We start from the raw sequence: 21,004 nt of genomic DNA on the forward strand, positions 1-21,004 counted from the left end.
GCCGGGGAGGCGGGACAGTTCCTGAATGAGTGAGGCGGAGACTGTTCAACAAGACCACATGGTCTAACAGTAAGGAGGAGAGCTTTCGCACAGTAACAACAACAGCAGTATGTCAACCACTATTGTCTTTATTTAGCCTCACCAGCAGGCTAACGTTTATGTTTTATATAGAAATACATAGAATTTATAACCGCAAACCACACAGATAAATCCTAATAACTTGAGTGATCTCCCAAATTCTGCTAGCTCTCTCTCTGGCAGCAAAAAACAGAACAGATACCATAGTGGGTGTTTCCTCATGGTGACGCAGGTTATGTGACATGGGCGTTAACTAACACTGATCAGTTATCACTGATGTAGCAGCATGTAACCTACTGAAACCCTGAAATTCACATTTTCCTGTCTGGTTATGTATGTGGCCAAAATGCTACTACTCCTAATAATAATAATAATAATAATCATCATCATAATAATAATAATTAATAATAAATAATAATAATAATAATTTCTTCATATATATTTTGATATTTTATTTTTTCCAGATGTTTATTATGTTTATTATATTATTGGTTTTATTGGTGGTGTGGAATATATGAGTAACAAGGAAGCTGAGGACTTTCTGAAGGCAATTTCGGAAGAAATCGCAGTGTGAATACTGGATGTTGATGCTGATGCTAAACTGCATTGCTGGCTTTAAAAGTTCTGTCAATAATGTAACTGCTGAATATTGTGAAATCTGAAATCTGATGGCAAACTTGCTGGCTTTAATTTGTACACAGAAGCAGTTGAAGGAGTATTGTTACGGGAATTTTAAAGAAAAACCCTTAAATAAGGAGGATCGGATTCAAAGCATCAAAGTTTAAGTTGAATTAATTGTTCCTGTATATTTAGCATCTAAACAGTTTTCTTTAACATATCCCCTAATCCCAATCTAGATGTCACCTCTCTGATATATATATATTTTACTGGGATTTATATGTTCAATGATATCTAAAATATTGAGCATTTCAGAGTATGAATGAGTTGAAAATGCACGAAGAACTGTGTTTCAGAGTATGAATGAGTTGAAAATGCACGAAGAACTGTGAAAATGCTGAACAATCATTTTAAGAGAGTAAAATAGCCAGAAAAAGTTGAATATTTCTGTAAATATGAAAGTTATCAAAAATCCAAATGATAGCAACAATGTCCTAATTAAGTTGAACATTTCTACGAATGTTTCCAGCATTTAAACCAATGAACAGTTAAGGTATTATTATGATTATAGTACATACATGCAAAAAACTGAAAGATTTGAGTAACATTTCTAAAACTGCAATCTTAAGCTGTCGGGTAAACATTTCCTCGCAGCTACAAGTTCAATCCTGCTTACACAAAGGCAGCTGGTGACCCAACATGATCTTTTCTCCCCTCCCTCTGTGTCACTATCTGTCCAACACAGGCACCCTGATGTCAAACATCCACAGCAATAGTGCGAAAAAACACAAATGTATGTAAAAGACAAATAATCTCTGACGTCTGATGCCCTTATGACTGCACTCACTGTTCTTTCTTGTTTCCTAGATTTTGCCTGTCTAGGTAGTACTGTCTTTATTCGCATTATATGCTTCCTTCTATGATTTGTTGTTAATGATTTGTTTCCTTTGATTGTTGTAGTCAAATATCCCTTAAACTGGCATGTGCGGGAAGCATATATTTAGATTAACACTGTAAATTTACAGACATTTATCTTTAGTTTTATGAACCTAGTTAGTTTTTATATGTTACAACTTTGTTATTACAGGGATTAATCTGAAAGTTATCTTAATTTAATGTTTTTTTGACATAATACGTATGTTATTTTACAGTATAATGGGCATTTATCAACTATAACACTGGGGAACACAATTTTTGTTGAGTTAGGTCTGACAGCTGTTTTGAACTAATTTTGGGGTGTGAAACCCAAAACTGATCTCAGTTTTTCTCTATCACGTCAAGTTTTTGAACTAAAGGATCCCCGTTTTCTTAAAAAATCTAAAAAATACTGTACTTAACAGATATGTGCTTGTTTTATAAAAATGATCAAATATTGACATACAATGAAATATGAAAGAAACAGGCATGACTGCACTGATGTTTGCCCTCTGACTTGGAATGCTTAAACTACCACAAATATAGCAAAAGGAGTCAGGGTTGTTTAGGCAATTAGGACGAGAAGTAGCAGGAGCAGACATGATCTGGAACAAAGCAAATATTACCTATGGAAATAAAACACTAAGATGGAATAGTTACAAGCTTTGAAAACTACAAAACAGCATCAAACCAAAGAGAACTTACAACGGTATGCCCATATATTTGGTGTATTTAAGCCAAACAAGGTTGATAGTGTTTTTAAAAAAAACAACTACTGCAGTGAGATCCAATTTCTAATATAAAGGGGAATCATATCTCATATGTACTCACCAATTTTCATCCTCTGGAACAAATCGATATCCTGGTGGATGTTCTTCCGGGTTTGTTTCATTTTTTTCCATTCTCGTCTCGTCTGTGCCTGTCTGACAGAGGCACTTGCAACACTTGTAATATACACAAAATGTTGGACAAATGATTATACTGGTGGTTAATGAATTATCTTTGGCAGCCTCTTTTGAGGCTGCACAGGGGTATTGGAGTTCAAAAAAACTCAACTGTGTCCTGCTAACAAGACAAGTCTCACTTATACATACATCTGGAAACCTTAACATTTTTTTTATTAAAATTTTTATGACAGATAATTTGACCAAGTTTCTTCCATAACTTTCTCCCATTACTGAAATTTGCAGATAACACGATAAGGAGACACAAATTTGCATGTATATACAGTATATAATATAATACAACACATTACAGGACAAAGTGCTGACAAGAAAGATGAATTTAGCAGCTCCCAAAGGGTGGGAGCCAAAACGGCAAAGATTCGGTTACCTTTAGCTTTAAGCCTATATTTTGGGATCACCAGAAGGCCTTGTTCAGTAGACGTAGAGACACAATCATTCAGAAATATATAGTCGGGGTAGGTGAATATAGGTGATTAAAATTATTTTACTGGTGTATTGTGTGACCTACAACATGTGTTAGTTAAAAGTCTAGTGGCCGCATTTTGGACCAACTGCAGCCAAAGCACTGATGAATGACTCAAGGTAGTGAACAGTAAATCGAGACGAGAGGAGGCAAAAACTGTAAATGACTTTTTCCAGATCTTGAAAATATACAATTCTGATTTCTGCAATGTTTTTTGTGTGGAACAAAACCAGATTTGACCACTTTCTTTACTTGTCAATCTGTCAACAACCTACAACTACGCTAACTACTACAACTAACCTAACCAATGCAATCACTAAAGCAGTCACCATGGACTGCAAGCTCCTTAACATTGCTGAAACCCAGGGGCTACAGGGGCAACCATTCTTACAAGAATTCATGAATTGTATGGCAGTGAAAAGGAAATGTAAGCAGAGCAGTCGGCACAAGCACCATTCACTTATAGCACACCTAACTGAAGACAAGTAGCAACGGCGCTTGTTCACTTTAGGTTTGGTGAAAACAGAGGAAACCACTATAGGAACCGATATTGCATGCGATATTATTGCAAGCAGCAAGAAGTCTACAATTCGACAGAGGTGTCAAAAGTACACACATTCTTTACTCAAGTACAAGTATAGATACCTGTGGTACTCAACTTTTTTACTCAAGTTAAAGTGAAAAGTACAGGCTCTAAAACATACTTAAAGTATAAAAGTATAAAGTACTGGTAACCTTGTGAAGGACAAAACCACCATTTTAGGGAAAAGCTTACATGACCTACAGTCTGTCCAAGCTAAGAAAAATTAACTGAAATCAAGACAAAAAGCTACATTGGCCAATCTTTCCTAAACACATTCAAAAAATAAAACTGCTGTACAAGAATGAGGGATTGCGAACTCAATGTGCATGGTGTTCAAAAACATCTCACAGAGGTATGGCCAAGGATGGGGGATCTTCTTCACTCGATTCTATTACATCACCGAAGAATCTCCTCCACCAACGCTAGCTTTCGCACACATTTCGCTGACCTGGTGCCTGTTATAAAAATTAGGGTTACACAGCTAGTTAGATGTTTTAACTTATACAATGTTTGTTCTTACATTGTATGCCCTTAGGGCACTTCCCTTTATTGCTGTTTTCCTGAGACTGGCAGGGTATGGTAAAGTTCAGGTTATTGTATGAATAGAGAGATTTGAGAACAGAATGGGGCTTAGGGACAGGTCAGAGAGGTGACATCTAGATTGGGGACATACTGGCTACTCATTAGGTGATATGTTGAAGAAAGCTGTTTAAATGCATTATATGCAAATTGACTGTTAACAATTTACAGGGGTTGAGACAGCCCATCTTCAGGAAAATGTATAAGAACCAACTGTTAACGTTCCTCTGGGAGCCTTTTTCTCTGTAACCCCTTTAGTGTGTTGCACTGTGAAACGCTCCTCTTGTACAAGAATAATAAATTCAACTTAAACTTTGATGCTTTGAATCCGATCCTCCTTATTTAAGGGTTTTTCTTTAAAATTCCCGTAACAGTGCCACTATCACAAACAATTTTAGTTCCTTCCAATGAGTTGCCCGCCTGATTTTAAGCTATTTATGTTTAGTGTCTTGTGCACGTGAAGACAAATGCACCAATAGGGTTGTCTTATCAGTGTGTGTTTACATACGTTTCTAAGCATAATCCAGTCAATCACGTTGTCTGCATGGCGCGTTTTACTGATACTGATGGTGAAATTTTACTGTTTATTAATAATCACCATCTAAACACAAGAGTAAGGACCCTGATTTGAAAATGTAGGGAGTAGAAAGTACGGGTACTTATGCTAAAATGTAAGAAGTAAAAGTCAAAAGTTGGTACAAAAATAAATAATGAAGTAAAGTATAGATACCCCAAAATTCTACTTAAGTACAGTAACAAAGTATTTGTACTTTATTACTTCCCATCTCTGCAATTCGAGCATATGCTCCATGTAGCACACATTATACAGAGGGTAATCACAGCGGCTCTCTGTGACACCAGATTTGATGGTGCTTTAGCCAAGTGTCTTAAAATAGTCAGACATTTCAAACATAGTCCTGCAAACACAGCAGAGCCGTCAGCAAGGCTAGCATGTGCAAGAAGGTGAGTCACTACTCAACCCTTTAAATTTCCTGTTGGATTTCCCCTAATAAAAAAATAAAAAAGTATGGTTATACACTCTGTCAGTCTTGTGTTTATGTCACTGAGCTCCTGGATGGTGATAAGTATGTGTCCTGCACTGTGGAGCTTCAAGGCTACATTCACAGATATGAGAGGAAAACACAAATGTGTAGTAAAAGCTGGGCAAACTATTGAAGGGATTGTCCTCTGGTAAAACTAGACGTGTGTCATCTTGTTAACTACATTGGTGGTTGGCAAACCATTAATCTAATCCAAGTGCACAAAGCTACTTGGCGACACCTGCCTCAACAGTGCCACGTGAGTGACTGATTTTTCTTGACAGGTCACATTGTGCAGAAAAAGAGGACAGCTAAATCATACAGCTGCAATAGCTGCTACAGTAAGGTTATTACTATTACTGTTCTGTCTGTCCAGAACATGGTGACAATGGTTGCTTGGCAGCCCATTGTATGTCACTGCATGAACTTAATGGCCTCACTCCCAGGTCTTACTGTTAGCTTTTGCAGTAAAGCCATGTATATTTAGAGCAGCTTTGGTGCACCATTCAGTACAAAGAGAGTGGAGCATGTCGTGTGTGTTGCTTCAGGACTTGTGGCAGCTACAAAAGAGTTTAGAACAAACCTCTTTGCAGGTTCTCTTCCACGGATTCTGCCAAGTTGCAGAAGCCAAAATAAGTTCACACAATCGGTACCTCAACTACGGAAGCCCTAAAGAGTCATACATACATACATTTTATTCCACCCGTTTTCCCGTGATAACGAGATCATTTTCCTCCGTTTTCCCGTGATAAAAAGATAATTAATCAGAGATCTCGAGAAAACAAAACGATAGTCTAGTGTATTAAATCATTGCAGGAAACATCATTTAGTGTAGCAATGTCAGAGGAGCAGGAGAATATCGATCACCGCATCACATATCTCTTCAATCAAGGCCTGACACAGGTTGAAATAGTTTTATGCCCTGCTATAGATAATGTACACATTAGTGTGCGTCATCTGAGAAGACAACAGGCAAGGCTTCAGCTTTAACGGAGGCGCAATCTAACTGAGCCTGATACCCTGAAAATCAAACTCATTAATTGTTTGAAATGTTTTAAGTTTTGAGACAAAACAAGAACCAATACAAAATACACTAAAGGTGTCTCCTGCTCCTCTGACACTGCTACACTAAATGATGTTTCCTGCAATGATTTAATACACTAGACTATCATTTTGTTTTCTCGCGATCTCAAATTAATTATCTCGTTATCACGGGAAAACGGGTGGAATAAAATGTATGTATGTATGACCCTTTAGGGCATCCGTACTCAACAATCATTATCAATGACAGGGGAAGAAACTCATAAAAAGGATCCAAGTTTAATCCCAGTGAAATAACAGCCAGCAGGATAGCATTAAAATGATCTTGTTTATTTTCCCTACAAAAGTCATATTCATACGTCTGAATATAACTTAGTATTTTTTTCCCACACAGATTGAGACCAGTCAGATGTCCTCAGGAATGGCTGACATTTTGCTGCAAAGAAATTGATTAGCTCATTATATAAGCAGTGGGTAATCATTCAGCTAAGTTTTTGAGGAATGGAGGCTTGTAGACCGAGGAAGGGTAAGGTTCAGAGCGGAATCATTGTGAAGCTGGCTCCTTTTTATCTTTTACTTATGCTCTGTGCTGGATCCTGACCAACAAATACAGACTCCCTTACATATTACATCTCAGGCGATTTTCCTTTCAAGCATCTCTTAAAGGGTCCTTCGGTCCATCTTTATTACAATCACTGATTTACACGCAAACACACGCACACACACACACACACACACACACAATATGTGAGTACATTGCAACACTGCAAATGTTTTTGAGTTGTCCTAAATGTTTAAGAGCAACAGATCAAATATGCTATTCAGGCTACTATGATCACAGAGCGAGAGAGTGAATCAAATAGTAACAGAAGCCAAACAAAACAAAATTACAAAATTAACCATGTTATTAAAAATATATATTAACATCCTGTGTGCTCACCTGACCTTGGCTTCATCACTGATCTCTGGACAGTGACAGCCTTACGTTGAATAGCAATGGAGATAATGAATGGTGGATCTGCTACTCAACTGAACTGATCAGTTCATTACACCGTATCATGATGGGATCTGGAGTGTTGTTGGATTGTCATGTTCTATAACCTCGGGTTAGATGCGGGGTCTTGTTGCAAAAGATGTGTTGTCTCTCCTGTTCTAGCATCAGTGCCTGCAAATCAATACAAAGTTGTTCTAAGAGATCACCTTTATCCTTTGATTAAACATTTCTACCTTGGAGAGATGAAATGAAGAAGAGGTACTTTTATTAATCCCCCATGTTCTTTTTTCACTCAGTTTATTTTACATGCATGTTAACCCCGAACACACATACTCATAGACATGCTTATAGACGTTAGATAGCTGATAGTGTTAGATAGTCCTCTCTGTCACCGTCATCCATACACAAAATGAGGGAAGTTCATCACTTCAGAAGACTTCCAGAGACTTGTAGAATCAATACCAAGGCACAATGACGCTGGCATGTGGCAGTCCTTTATGTTGATCAACTTTATGTTGTTTTTTCTTTTAATTTGTCACCCGTCTTTATGGATAGAAAAAGCATTGCTATGAAACAACAGCATTTATAGCCTTCACTGGAAAGGGTTATAGTTACAGTTGCAAAAGTGCCTCCGACAACATTAATAGCAAATTAGTCATCATCATCTGCATCTTCTCCCTGCATGCTGTCAACAAGCTAAACAATCAACCACGTTAACCCTGGTCCCTTTCTGTCTCCTCTCCCTCCCTTCCTCCCTCCTCCTCCTTTCACTCCAGATCTCTTTATGTATAGATTGGTGAACTTCAAGATCTTCAACAGCGCTTTACTGCACAACAAAGAGCGCTGCCTGCATAGTGATGTCAGTGATGAGAACAATACTTACATAGTCTACTTTGTTAGTTTCCTGGGCACTTACGTGTGTTGGAAAACTGGATATTAAAAAAGATAGAGAAACTCTCATCTACCCTACAAACAGTGGGCTCTACATGTAAGACATTTTTCTAATTTACTGCCAGGATAAGACAAAACTTATACCACTCAAGTCTGTTACTGAAACCCTAATTTATAAGTAATGTTTTGATATGGACTGCCAAGGTTGTTATTGATCCAGGTGCCTGAGTATTATAAGGATTCAAGACCCCCAAAAGATTTAGTTTTGTCCACATTATGTTGTTTTGTCTGCCCAACAGCCATATGATTTCACAGAACACTGATGTTACCATATTTATTGGTTTAACTACAAAACTACTCCCTTTTTTCAATTTTTTCAATGAACTATCCTTTATTTCTTCATATATCACTCTGACACAAAACACTTAGTAGTATCTGATGTAAAACATTAAGTTGCGGCCTCATGGCATTAGTAAGATGTGCTCTTAGTTTCGTGTGGGCCCCAGCTTATAGGTGACTATGTACTTTGCTTTATTCACTTAACTGTAATTTTTTATAGGGTAAAGCTCCACCTTGTGGTTATATGGAGTCCCTACAGTCTTTGTAGTGACTGTCCATTTCAGTCACTTGGTATGTGAGAGGTGTATTCTTGACACATTTCCATCAAAACAAGAATGACATTTGGCTTAGGTTGTGTTGTTGATGTTTATTGAAAGGTTGCACATGAATACTGGTACTTACATTTGAGGTGATGTTTCTTGTCTTGTGGCTAACGGTGGATAAACGGTGGTTAAATGATGGATAAACCGTAAAAATCGTGTCATCCCTTCACCTACTACCCAAAACTAACCTAAAATGATCTATATATAGTATATATGGTGCCCATCTGCAAGCAGTGACATAAAACAAGAACTCCCCCCAGTGGTCAAATCAAAACGTACACACAAATGGCTCCTACAGCCTTTAAACCTTCACAGAAGAAAGTTGTTGCATTACTGCTTTTCTTTTTTTTTTGTTGACTGACTCTGTACTCTTTATCTGTTCCCTCTTTTTTTTTCTCAGAACCACTGCATGCAGCTACCTCAAGGATTTCTGTAAATTAGTATCTGTTTTTGTTGTACCTCCTTTTTTGGTCTCAGGGGCTCTGGCAGTAGGCAGTTTTCTGATTGAATGAAATTGAATGTTAAATTAGATTCTCTAAAAAAAAACGGACCACATTTAACCTGTGATCCTTGCCGTGATGTAGTTGCAGTATGTTATGACAATTTATTTACTATGTGTTTATTTGGTCTTTTAAATAGGTTTCAGTAACACTAATGTCATGCCTATTTTACCACTGGATATAAATACATCTCTTGATGGGAATATTAACCAAACTATCCTACTGTAATCTCAATGAATACATTTGAATACATAAAACAAATTCCAACCATCATAAACATATTAAAGTGCAATATAAATATTTTTAACAAAAAGGAAGGAGGACAGATGGAAAGAGGGAACAGATAGGGTCAAAAAAGAAGGAAGGACAAAGGGCAGGAAGGGAGGGAGGGAGGCAAAAGGGATTGGGGAAAGAAAGAAGGGAAAAACATTGATCAATGACTGTTAAAAATGTTTTAATCCAACATTTGGCCACCATTTATACAATTTACAGTTGTTTTTTTAATTTAATATTTAATAATTAATTGATTAAATTCTAACGTCTAGGTTTGGGCTAAAAATAGACTGATTATAGACGGGCGAATTTCGGTCTAAACTTAGACTAGCTGCTAATGCTCAGTGGGTAAGCAAAGGCCAAAAAAAAAAAAAACCCTTTTGTGTGTTGCACTGTGAAACGCTCCTTCTTGTACAGAGAACAATAAATTCAACTTAAACTTTGATACTTTGAATCCGGTCCTCCTTATTCAAAGGTTTTTCTTTAAAATTCCCGTAACACAACTGAAGCTCCATTGTTATCCTGACAAGGGAGTCCTCCCATACGGAGGATCTGGACCCTTATCTTGCCCATGGAAGTTATCAAAAAGCACACCCCATAAAAACTAATATGAATAACAGCCGTTTATACTAGACATAATTTGCTACCCAAACTCTAGGCTGCCGTTTGTCACAGTTATGAGATAAGGCAAGCTGTAAACTGCAGTCATTCTCAAAAAGGAAGACACACAGTGTATACCAAAATACAAATACAGCATAGTTAAAAGTTTAACAGTGTAACAGCTACATTTGTCACCACATTATCTAACCCTAGGGGCGAGCCTTAGGCTAGCCTTTAACTTTCGAGTTTAGTAAATGTCTGGTGCTATAGTTTTATTAAGGACGTATATATCAGTTCAAAAGAAATTAAAGATTGATGAGGACCAGAACTGATGGATAAATGTCCCAGTGTTTTGTTTACAACAACCAGTGGATTTTTATTGGATCTCTATATTATTATTATCTATGTTTATATAGAATCCCTCAAGACTAATGTTTAAATATTTTACCTGTTAAAGAATTATACTTGTACAGTAACTATTAGAGCTACAGTGTGTAACACTGGAGAAACAGCAAGATCCCCTTGCTACAGGCCTCCCTCCAAAGTCACTCCCCCAAAGTACATTTTAATATGCAATGATTGTATAGGTAGGTGGTTAGATGGGCAGGTAGTCCAGCCAATTATTTACTTCAATCATTTCAAGTTTCTGGGAGAACAATGAAACTGAGAGGCGAGGTACTGAGGGACTGAAAGGTGAGAAATTCTTCTCACATTAGAAGCTTTTGTCCCTTTGTTATGCAACAGATATAAAGGGAGGTGAACTCAGCTGAAAGTTTAGCTTTAAACTGAACTTTGTAAAAATACATTGATCTGAAATTTCCAATGAGCATTATTGATAACATAAAGTGGCACTATCACGCAATGCATCATTCAGTTTAAAACAACACTATTGATTGGTGAAAAACTAATTACAGCAACGATAATACTTTTCATATAACTCAGCTCTTTTAAATGTACTTTACAGACAACAAGGAGAGAACAAATGTACTGCATGTACATGTTTAGCCCTAAGATAAAGGAGATCCCCTCTCAGAAAAAAAAGGTTATCTGTTTTATCTCTTGGCAAACAGACATTACCACGGCACGGGTGTGTGTGCATGTGTTCTATTGGTTTCAAAGAGAAGAAAAGACTGGTTATGTTAGTCTCAGTGGCCACTCCTCACAGAAACCCATCTCACTCAACTTCTTCTTGGAGAGGGGCTGGTGTTTTCTTTCATCAAACAACTCACAGAGGAGGAGGAAACACTTCAACTGCTCCAGGTAATCTGTACATCTTCTTCTGAGTTTTTCTTTACTGCATCTAAACATAGAAATGTGAAATTTAATCATGCATGCTGGTGAAGTGTTTCTAAAAGAAATGCAGCTGACTTAAAACTTATTATATATTCTAACCACTGATTCATGTCATTGTTTTGTGTTTCTGAGCTGCTGGTCTTTTAATTACAGTGATTTGGTCAGGAGATAAAATACTGCAGCGACTCTGTTTTCTTTGGAAAAATGCTTAAATGTTACTGTAGATATGTAGTAGATATGCACTTGCCATCAGACATACTGGACCACATGTTGTGAGTAGTTGTCAGCTACTGCACTTAAGTATCTTACATGTGTAATTAGAATATCACTGTATTACAATACTAATCCTTGTGTCCGGGTATCCTATAAAGGTCCAATTTAACAAATGATTTTTTGATGAAACATTGTGTGGAAATGTAAACAGCAATAAATTAGTCTATGATATGACTACTATGACTACTACTAAGAGGAAACTGGAGAATTAACACTTGTTGCCATGAAATTTGCTGCACACACACTGCACACAACCCCCTGACTTTTTATCTTGTGTCATTATCGGGTCAATGTTTAATTTGTTTTTTGATCAAATAATTGGATCAAACTAATGATATTACCATCAGCCTTAGCTATAGTTTGGTGACAGTTAGCAAATAAAACAAAGTAAACATTATAACGGCTTATCATCAGGAAGTTGATTGTGATTGTGAGCATGCCGATGTAGCCTACTGTTGTGCCTCTGTACTGCCTCACATAGCTGATAGCATGGCTGTAGACTCTTTGTCTTGTTTCACAATATTTTAATATATATGATTATGAAGGTGGCAAGTGAGTTGTTCAGGTTTAGTATTTAGTATGCCCTTCAGGAAATCATTCATGTTGAGTGAAACCTGATAACATTGCAGAGAAACCTGAGAACTTATTAATGCTGTCAGAGCACTGAATGGAATCCTGCACGATTTCCTTTGTACACTACTTAACGGCCAAAAACAACTTGTTTTTGACTGTATGACACACTGACATATTCTAATTCAACTTTCACTGAAGGTTGAAATGGACCAAATACAAAACGCGCCACTGAAAATGAATCTGATGAACCTTGGGACCAAACCTACTCAGTCCAAACCTCAGGAGAGGGAACAATGGGGCAGCAAGATTGAGTTTATCCTAGCTGTGGCCGGACACATCGTTGGTCTGGGAAATGTTTGGAGGTTTCCATACCTTTGCTACAAAAATGGAGGAGGTAAATCTTTGTTGTTGTGGCCAGATGTGTCATGTACAAAAGGCTATGGCGTATTATGCCATATAAAGGATTAAGATTGTGTTTAGTTAGTTATTTTTCAACTGACAGCAGAGAAAAAACCTTCACCTCTGTCAGTATTTTTATAAAGTAACTGTGAATTATTAATGTTAAAATCATTACATGTCTTTGACTGCTGTAAGGAGTTGATTAACAGATATTCTTGCTGCCTACTGCATTTATTTTTGCAAATCATTATTTGTGTGCACAAATGTATCCAATTTCATCAATATTTAACAAGATTTTCTTTTTTATTTTCAAGGGGTTTTCTTCATACCTTATGTTTTATTTTTGTTCACCTGCGGCATTCCACTTTTCTTCCTGGAGACATCTTTGGGCCAGTACACAAGTCAGGGTGGAATAACATGTTGGAGAAAAATCTGCCCTCTCTTTGAAGGTAAGTCTTCACAGTGTTCCTTTTTTTTTTGGATCAGCTACAAAAATAAGTTTTTTTTCTAAAACAATTTTAGGTAATGTTAAAAAACAGGCACCAGATATAACTGCTAGTAAATATTGTTGTATATAACCACAGTGTGTAGCTTCACTACGCTGCATATTATCACATAAACAATGGCTCAAGTGACTATGTGTATTGAAAGGGGTCACTCATACAAACCCACAGAGAATTACCACCCCCTCAGGTTTATCCAGTTTTTTGCCTTTTTCTTAAGTTACAGCCCAAAACTTTAGTGGACAGACAATGTTTGAGACGAGTTGGTGAATAAGGTGGAGTGTTTAGCTAAAAACTGATGTTAAGATGTTCCCACAGGAGTCGGTGATGACAAAAAAACTAAAAATGTGTTTTCACTTATCTGCAACTCCAAATGAATATTAATGTTGCTCCGTGTCCCACCAAGAGATTACCACATGTTGATGTAGAAATGTGATTTTTCTTTTAACTGCTTTGTCTCGCTTACTTAATTTGATTTAGCCAATTTGACCTCTGAGCAAGAAAAACACAGGTTTATTTAATAATATCAATGATGGCTGCAACCCACTAATGCAATATTATTGCTATGCTATGTTATTGTTATTGCTGGTTCACTGGAATAGTAAATGCCTCTGTGAAATATTCTATATTTGCTATGGAATAAGTGAAATCACCTGTAAGGGGGAGAGACATAATAGACAGAGGTAACCAAAGGGTTACAATTCATTCAAATGTTGTGGGATTGGATTACAAAGTCATAAAATCATCATAAAATGGAAATACTCAATTAAGTACAGGTGTATAAGGACTGTGCATCAGTTACTTATGTAAATTAACTAAATGACTTTCCACCATTGGCCGTGATATGTCAAAGGTGTGTTTGTTTAATGCATGTTGTTGAGTTCTGCACACAAGTGGCCAAAAAGAGGAATCCATCCATGCATAACACTGATTAAACCTATTTAGTTCATTAGGAAATGATCTTTTTTTTTTTTTTTTAAATCTTGAATTGGTGTAATTTTGAAAGGTGGCTTTCCATCTGCATATGTGTTTAATCATGGTATTACAATGAGACATCTCTATTTCTCTACAGGCTTAGGTTACGGAAGCCAAGTGATTGTTTTGTACACTGGGGTGTATTACATCATCATTTTGGCTTGGACGTTTCTTTACCTGTTTTCATCCTTCAGGTCTGAGCTTCCATGGGCAAGCTGTAAAAACAGCTGGAACACAGGTACCAAGGTTTTATTTATCCAGTTGTGAACTATAAAACTGTGCCATGTGTTTCACTTTGTTAATCAGGTTCTCTTATTTTTTCATGTAAGATGGCTGTTTTGAACACGGTCACAATCAATCATCCGCTCTGCTCCTGCATGGAAGTAGCACATCTTCAGTTGTAGAATTCTGGGAGTAAGTATGAATTAATGCATCATATAAGGGCTGCTGTTTTTTTTCTTGTAGTTCCTTAATGAACTTTGTTATAGGAGAAGAGTCTTGGGGCTCTCCAGTGGAATTGAGGAAATTGGGAATATTCGTTGGGACCTGGCTCTTTGTCTGCTTCTCGCCTGGATCATGTGTTACTTCTGTGTCTGGAATGGAGTGAAAACAACAGGAAAGGTATAGTACAATCTTAATGTTGATTTGTAATGTCTGTAAATCCTGTTCTTAAAATATTTAATTGTAAAGAAGGGACACAAAACTTAGCTGTTGGTTCTGTCTTAGGTGGTCTACTTCACTGCCACATTTCCGTACGTTATGCTGGTGGTTCTGCTTGTTCGTGGTCTTACCTTACCGGGGGCCAAAGAAGGAATCATGTTCTACCTCTACCCAGACCCTTCCCGCCTCACTGATCCAGAGGTAAGGTCCGAATACAACAATGAACAAGACTCAAGCTAGTCTACAGCAAGGCTATAGAGGGTCTGTGAGAGTGAGAAATTATAAGATTTCTAAGAGGCTGACAGTGTCAATGCTAACGTGATGTTGAGCGACTGGATTGTTTTCACCATGTTCATCATCTTGCTTTAGCATACTAACATTAACTAATTGCCGCCAACACAAAGTTGAAGCTGATGGGAACGTCTTTAGTTTTGTTGAAGAAAAATTAGATCACCAAAGTGATTACAATTTGTGGAACATCAACGTTTAAACCAAATTTCTTAACAATCCATTCAATTGAAAGAGACATTTCACTCAAAAACCAAAAAGAGGAAAAGTCCGAGACTCAGGGCACCATGAAAGTCTGCACATTTTAAATATCTTAACAACTGTAGGCTGGACTTCCATCAAAATATGTTTAGACATTCTTGCTCCCCTGAGGATAAAGATATTTCAGTCTGAACCGAAGTGGTGGTGGACTGAGATCCTTAGGGCCAAACTTCTAGCAATGCTAAAAATGTCGGTCATGCTTAAGTTGCTATGAGCAATATTGTGTTACAAACCTAAACTAAACATAATCACATCCAAATCCAACAGGTATGGATGGATGCTGGCAGCCAAATTTTCTACTCCTATGGAGTTTGCACAGGTGTTCTGACATCTTTAGGAAGTTACAACAAGTACAGCAACAACTGCTACAGGTTTGTATTTATTTTTTTATTGCCTGTATTGAATTCAGTTTGTTCAACCTAGTTATTATAGTCTGGAGTCTGGTTTATTAATTCTTTGATATTTCATCCACAGAGACTGTGTTTACCTGTGCCTGTTGAACAGTTTAACCAGCTTTGTTGCTGGCTTCGCCATCTTTTCTGTACTTGGTTTTATGGCAAAGGAGCAAGGTGTGGACATCTCGATGGTGGCAGAGTCAGGTATGGAGAGTTAATAAGGTTTCACAGAAACCCATAGTGATACTGTTTGAAAATTTGAATTATAAAAATGATGAATATGATGTACCTTTGCAGGTCCAGGGTTGGCATTCATTGCTTATCCTCGTGCTGTGGCTCTGATGCCACTTCCCCAGCTTTGGGCCATTTTCTTCTTCATTATGATCATCTTCTTGGGATTAGACAGTGAGGTAGGACTACTTATCGGGTCGGTTTGAGGTGTAGTAATTTAATTTAGACGGCGTCATTCAACTTTTTGTATCTCTATCATTACCATAGTTTGTGTATCAAGAGGCGCTGGTCACAACCATCTCCGACATGTATCCTGGGTTCTTTCAAAGCAGCTGTCGGCGTAAACTCCTTCTTCTTGCCATTTCTGTTGGAAGTTTCTTTCTTGGGCTTCTGATGGTCACAGAGGTGAGCCTTTATTTACAGTATATTTCAAAGTAATACATGATGTGATACAAATGGACACAAAAAAGAGGAACAAATGATGTCAAGAAAAAACGTAAAGTAAAATCATTCAGACAGATTATAGCATTCTACATAAACAATACATGTTAGTATGTTTTCTTTATATTGTGCATAGTTTTACTATAATATATCGGAAAAACACAGAGTGTGAATGATGACGACCTTATTTTGACTTCCTGGCTCTGTTTTTTCTTATTTTCAGGGAGGCCTGTATATTTTCCAGCTGTTTGACTACTATGCCTGCAGTGGGATGACACTCCTGCTTTTTGCTGTTCTCCAGTCTGTCTGTATTGGATGGATCTATGGTAAGGAAAATGGGGGAGACATCAGTGTTGGATCCATCTATTATTTTTTCAAAGTGGTTCCCACCACAGTTAACAGGATAAGAAAACTAATTTATGATGTTTGTTTTCACACGTTACTCGAACCTTTGCCTCTTATCTTGAGAATTTCTATAAAAATTATATTCAAGTTAAAGAAGGACAAATCATTTGTGCGGTTAACCTCATCACAGACATATATACTGTGATAGGTTATGAAAACCAGACATTGTTTCATTTCAAGGGGCGACAAGCAGAAAAGGCTTCTAACCCATGTTTTAAACCCATAAAGCATTATTTTGAACGCAAGTTGAGGAAGTATTCATAAAATATCAATAATGTGAGGCAGAATTTTTAGGAGCTGTGCACAAAATGATTCATCCAATTGAATATTTCACTTGATGTAAGCATTAATATATCTTCAGAGATGTGTTGGAACATGGAGATACAGAATATAAATATAATATTGTATTACACCATGAATGTTTTGATCAGCTGTGTAGGCGATAACACTGATGTAACTAATTCTCCTCAGGTGCAGATCGTCAGTATGATAATATACAGGACATGATTGGATATCGGCCATGGCCTTTTATGAAATATTGTTGGCAGTACTTCACACCAGCTATCTGTATTGTAAGTATAAGAAAAGGGAGCATGCCTGCTTTGTAAGTTTGCTCATGTTGTAACAAGCGAGTGTATCTGACAGCTGCCAGAGGCTTCTGTCCTGAAGGTAGTCCATGTCTCAACCATATGGAAACCAGTAACATCGATGAGGTGCTATACAGCAACTCAAGGCTGTTAAATGCCATTTTGAATTAATTGTTTAAGGAGTTTGTGTAAGGTTGCAACTTGAAGAAATATTTAATTACACTATGAACTATAAAGTGTAGATATGTGATATTTTTTCATTTGTAGCTATCGCCGCCAAAATAATTGACTATTTACTTAATCACAAATTGTTGTACTGTTAGACTGACATATTTAAGTCTTCTCTTCTTTTCTCTCTCTTTAAAGTGCACATTTATCTTCTCCTTGGTCAAATATACCCCACTCAAATTCAACAACACTTATGAATACCCCTGGTGGGGCTACACCATCGGAGGATTCTTTACTCTATCTTCAACACTCCTGGTTCCTCTGTGGATGTTGTACGCTGTGTGTGTCACTCCTGGAACACTGAGACAGGTACAGTCACATGTTGTTAAGGTTAGAAGCAGAAGTAATTCAGACAATAGAATACCTATTTACCTCTATTTTGGCTATTTATGCCTTTTCTTTTCATATTTTGAACTGACATTAGCAAATAAACTGTATTACATCAGTGCTTCAGTCACATTTGGCAGACACCTGCTTGAAAAGATCAGTATACATACAATTACTAATCTGTGTTTATTGTTAAAGATATCAAATCAGTTTTCAGTAGCAATAATCCAGCATGCATTACATTGCCTAAACTTATAAACCCAAAAACATATAGTTCACTAAGAGCTACATGTTTTTGGGTTTATACGTTTATACAGATCACATTTACCCTTGTGTCAGTGTGTTACACTGCCTGCAGAATCAGAAATAATACAAGCAGAATTTTATTTGGATTCACAATCAGTAGTAAAGGTAATATGGCATCTTCGATGAGATGCCCATGTAGCATGAAATTAGTGAAAAAAAATGGTGTGAAGCTGTGGAGGAATTATGCTCATATTACTGCTCTAGTGACTCCTTTCAGGTTGGTCAAGAATGTGTGGGACGAGGAAATTAAAATGACATAGTTAAGATTTCATGTGGCTTCACTGCAGGAATCAGATCAGAGTTGTGTGGAAAGGAAGCAAACAATTGTTGACTATTGCATGCTTTTTGTTGTTAATTGAGGGTTATTTCTCCAGTATGTTGATGGAAAAATGTCTAAAAAAGTTCAAAAATTTGAAGTGCTGCCACCGTTTCTTTTCCAGTTTCCACTCTTTTTTTATGCAGCGGTCGGCATAAATGAAGAGATTGTGGTTTTGGTTAAAATAACTACTCGGCTATCATTAGGGACTGATTGTGGTCAGTAGGAAATGGGAAACCAACAGCATTTAACTGTTTTAAAGTCTGATGTTTTGTAGACACATTGCACCTCACCCATTGGCACCGGGGTAAACAGCACTCCACCACTGAACCAAAACAACCACAGAAAGACACCTTTAAGACCAGGTTCATGGGAACAAAAACACACAAACAACCAAGGCACTATATTAAGACTGAGCAGCAGCTTTTCAATGCCTCTTTCCCAGGCCACGTGCACCTCATTTAACAATCATGTGTAGCACACCTGGACAGAAATAAAAGGAACCGAAGAGCAAAGAGGAACAACCATTACACCGTTTTAAAATAGAAGTGCATTGTAGTTGTTATTGGCTTTAAGCCTTGACTGCCTGTTACTGGCAGTTCAGGTGTATTATGGGAAAACGTGATTACTGATCAGCAGATTTGTTATTTACAGTTAACCTTCTCTTTCTCCAAACAGAGACTGAAGTTTCTGTGCACGCCATCAAAGGACTTACCCACTGCAACATTAAAGAAGGCGTCGAATAAAGAAGCATTTCAAACTTTCACAGACTTGTACACACTGCGCACGATAGAAAGTCCTGATGACCAAGGAGACAGAGCTCAGGGGCCATTCATTATTTAAACTGCAAGGGGGTAAAAAAGACTGAAATGGGACAATAACCATGAGGAGTTTAACAGAGCTTAAACAGTTTAAGTCAGTCAAAACTGCAAAAACATATGTATCTATCTCATCTTCCAGGTTGTGAATGTAAATATATTATACATACATTTTGTTTTTTTTCTTGTGTATTCCAGCTGTATATATATTTTTTATTATTATATAGATTACAGATTGTAAGACTTTTATTTGAAGAGTTCTTTTTAAATAACAACAGGGTGCAAACAAAAAGTCTGGGAGAAGGAAGGGGAGAATCTAACTGCAAAACAGTTTTCTGTATGAATTTAGCAATGACAGGAATGTCTTTCCTTCAATTATAAACTGTTTTATATACAGTTTCTGAATGATTCTATTTCCAGTAGTCTTTATATTATTGTTAATTACAGAAATCCCATTAAATAATGGTATGGGGTATGATAATTTATTGTGTAACAAGCATGAGGTGTTGAAAAAACTGGTTAAGAATACTGACAAATATTAACAATTGAATTGAAACTAAGAATTAAGCAATAAAAATGAATGTTTACGTTAGTAAAATACCGACATACTTAGCAAAGATATGTAGGAAAAATAGGCTTATCAAATAGTAAATGAGGTATAGAGATAAAGACGATTGTGTAGGTAGGTACAGCACTTTACAAAACACCTGTCCAATGTAGTGGGCGTTACAACAGAGCACACCAGTGTTCCTTTAACACCCGAAACTGACTGAAACCTTTGTATGCGAGATGTAATTCAACACATTACATGTTCAGAGCTTCATTCATTTTAATTACGGAGTAATATAAAGCGTCAGTGTTCAACTGTTCTGCACTTTAATTACAGTCTAAGTGCACATTATGTGGGCTGCAATGTAAAACTTATTGTGTATTCCTTTTGATCACTGTAATACCTCAAATTATCATCGCAAAAAACAAAGTGTGTATATATGTGGGTTGTGTACATATGTGTATTTTATTATGTATACTCATACGTGGATATATGATGTCTATATCAGTATTTTATTCAATTCAATTTCAAGTCAATTTCTCTAATTTTGTTCTCAAAATTATTTTCCTTGTTCACTTGATTTTTGTTGGTTTCTATAAAGTACTGTTAATCTGCTGTTGATCTGTTTAGTCTGTAATTTCTCTCCTTAATTGTTTATGAAATATCTATTTAAGCAGGACATTTTAATTTCAGATAGACACCTGATTTTATTTCAAGCTGTTTTTACCTGCCTACATCAAAAACCTATATATCCTATAACCACCACCACATATCTCTAAATTGGTCATCCACTATTCCAAGGTTTGGCCCCTGGGAGGCGCTGCAGGTCTGTGGTTAGAGGACCCTGCTTCAAAGAAAAAGTATTGTTTCCTTTCCTTTGACCTCTGCTCCTTAGCTGCAGTGTTAGATCCCTGTCATTGTTAAATCCATGCACACCCACCTGCGTCACTTTAACTTTTTTTTTTCTAGTCTG

The 21,004-nt window shown here is 36.9% G+C and overlaps 1 protein-coding gene across 1 annotated transcript; it reads left to right on the plus strand.

Annotated features, from left to right (window-relative positions):
• The first annotated feature begins 11,284 nt into the window (after nt 1-11,284).
• On the plus strand, nt 11,285-20,641 carry slc6a22.2 (solute carrier family 6 member 22, tandem duplicate 2). Its single transcript, XM_010739880.3, has 15 exons — nt 11,285-11,462; nt 12,540-12,735; nt 13,055-13,189; nt 14,316-14,456; nt 14,548-14,632; nt 14,707-14,839; nt 14,945-15,079; nt 15,695-15,798; nt 15,902-16,026; nt 16,120-16,232; nt 16,321-16,458; nt 16,718-16,820; nt 17,371-17,471; nt 17,853-18,023; nt 19,342-20,641. The coding sequence occupies exons 2-15, from the start codon at nt 12,546-12,548 to the stop codon at nt 19,504-19,506; spliced, it is 1,839 nt and encodes a 612-aa protein (XP_010738182.3). The 5' UTR covers nt 11,285-11,462; nt 12,540-12,545; the 3' UTR covers nt 19,507-20,641.
• The last annotated feature ends 363 nt before the right edge of the window (nt 20,642-21,004 follow it).

The sequence above is a fragment of the Larimichthys crocea genome, chromosome VI, assembly GCF_000972845.2.
Source record: "Larimichthys crocea isolate SSNF chromosome VI, L_crocea_2.0, whole genome shotgun sequence".
Taxonomy (NCBI): Eukaryota; Metazoa; Chordata; class Actinopteri; family Sciaenidae; genus Larimichthys; species Larimichthys crocea.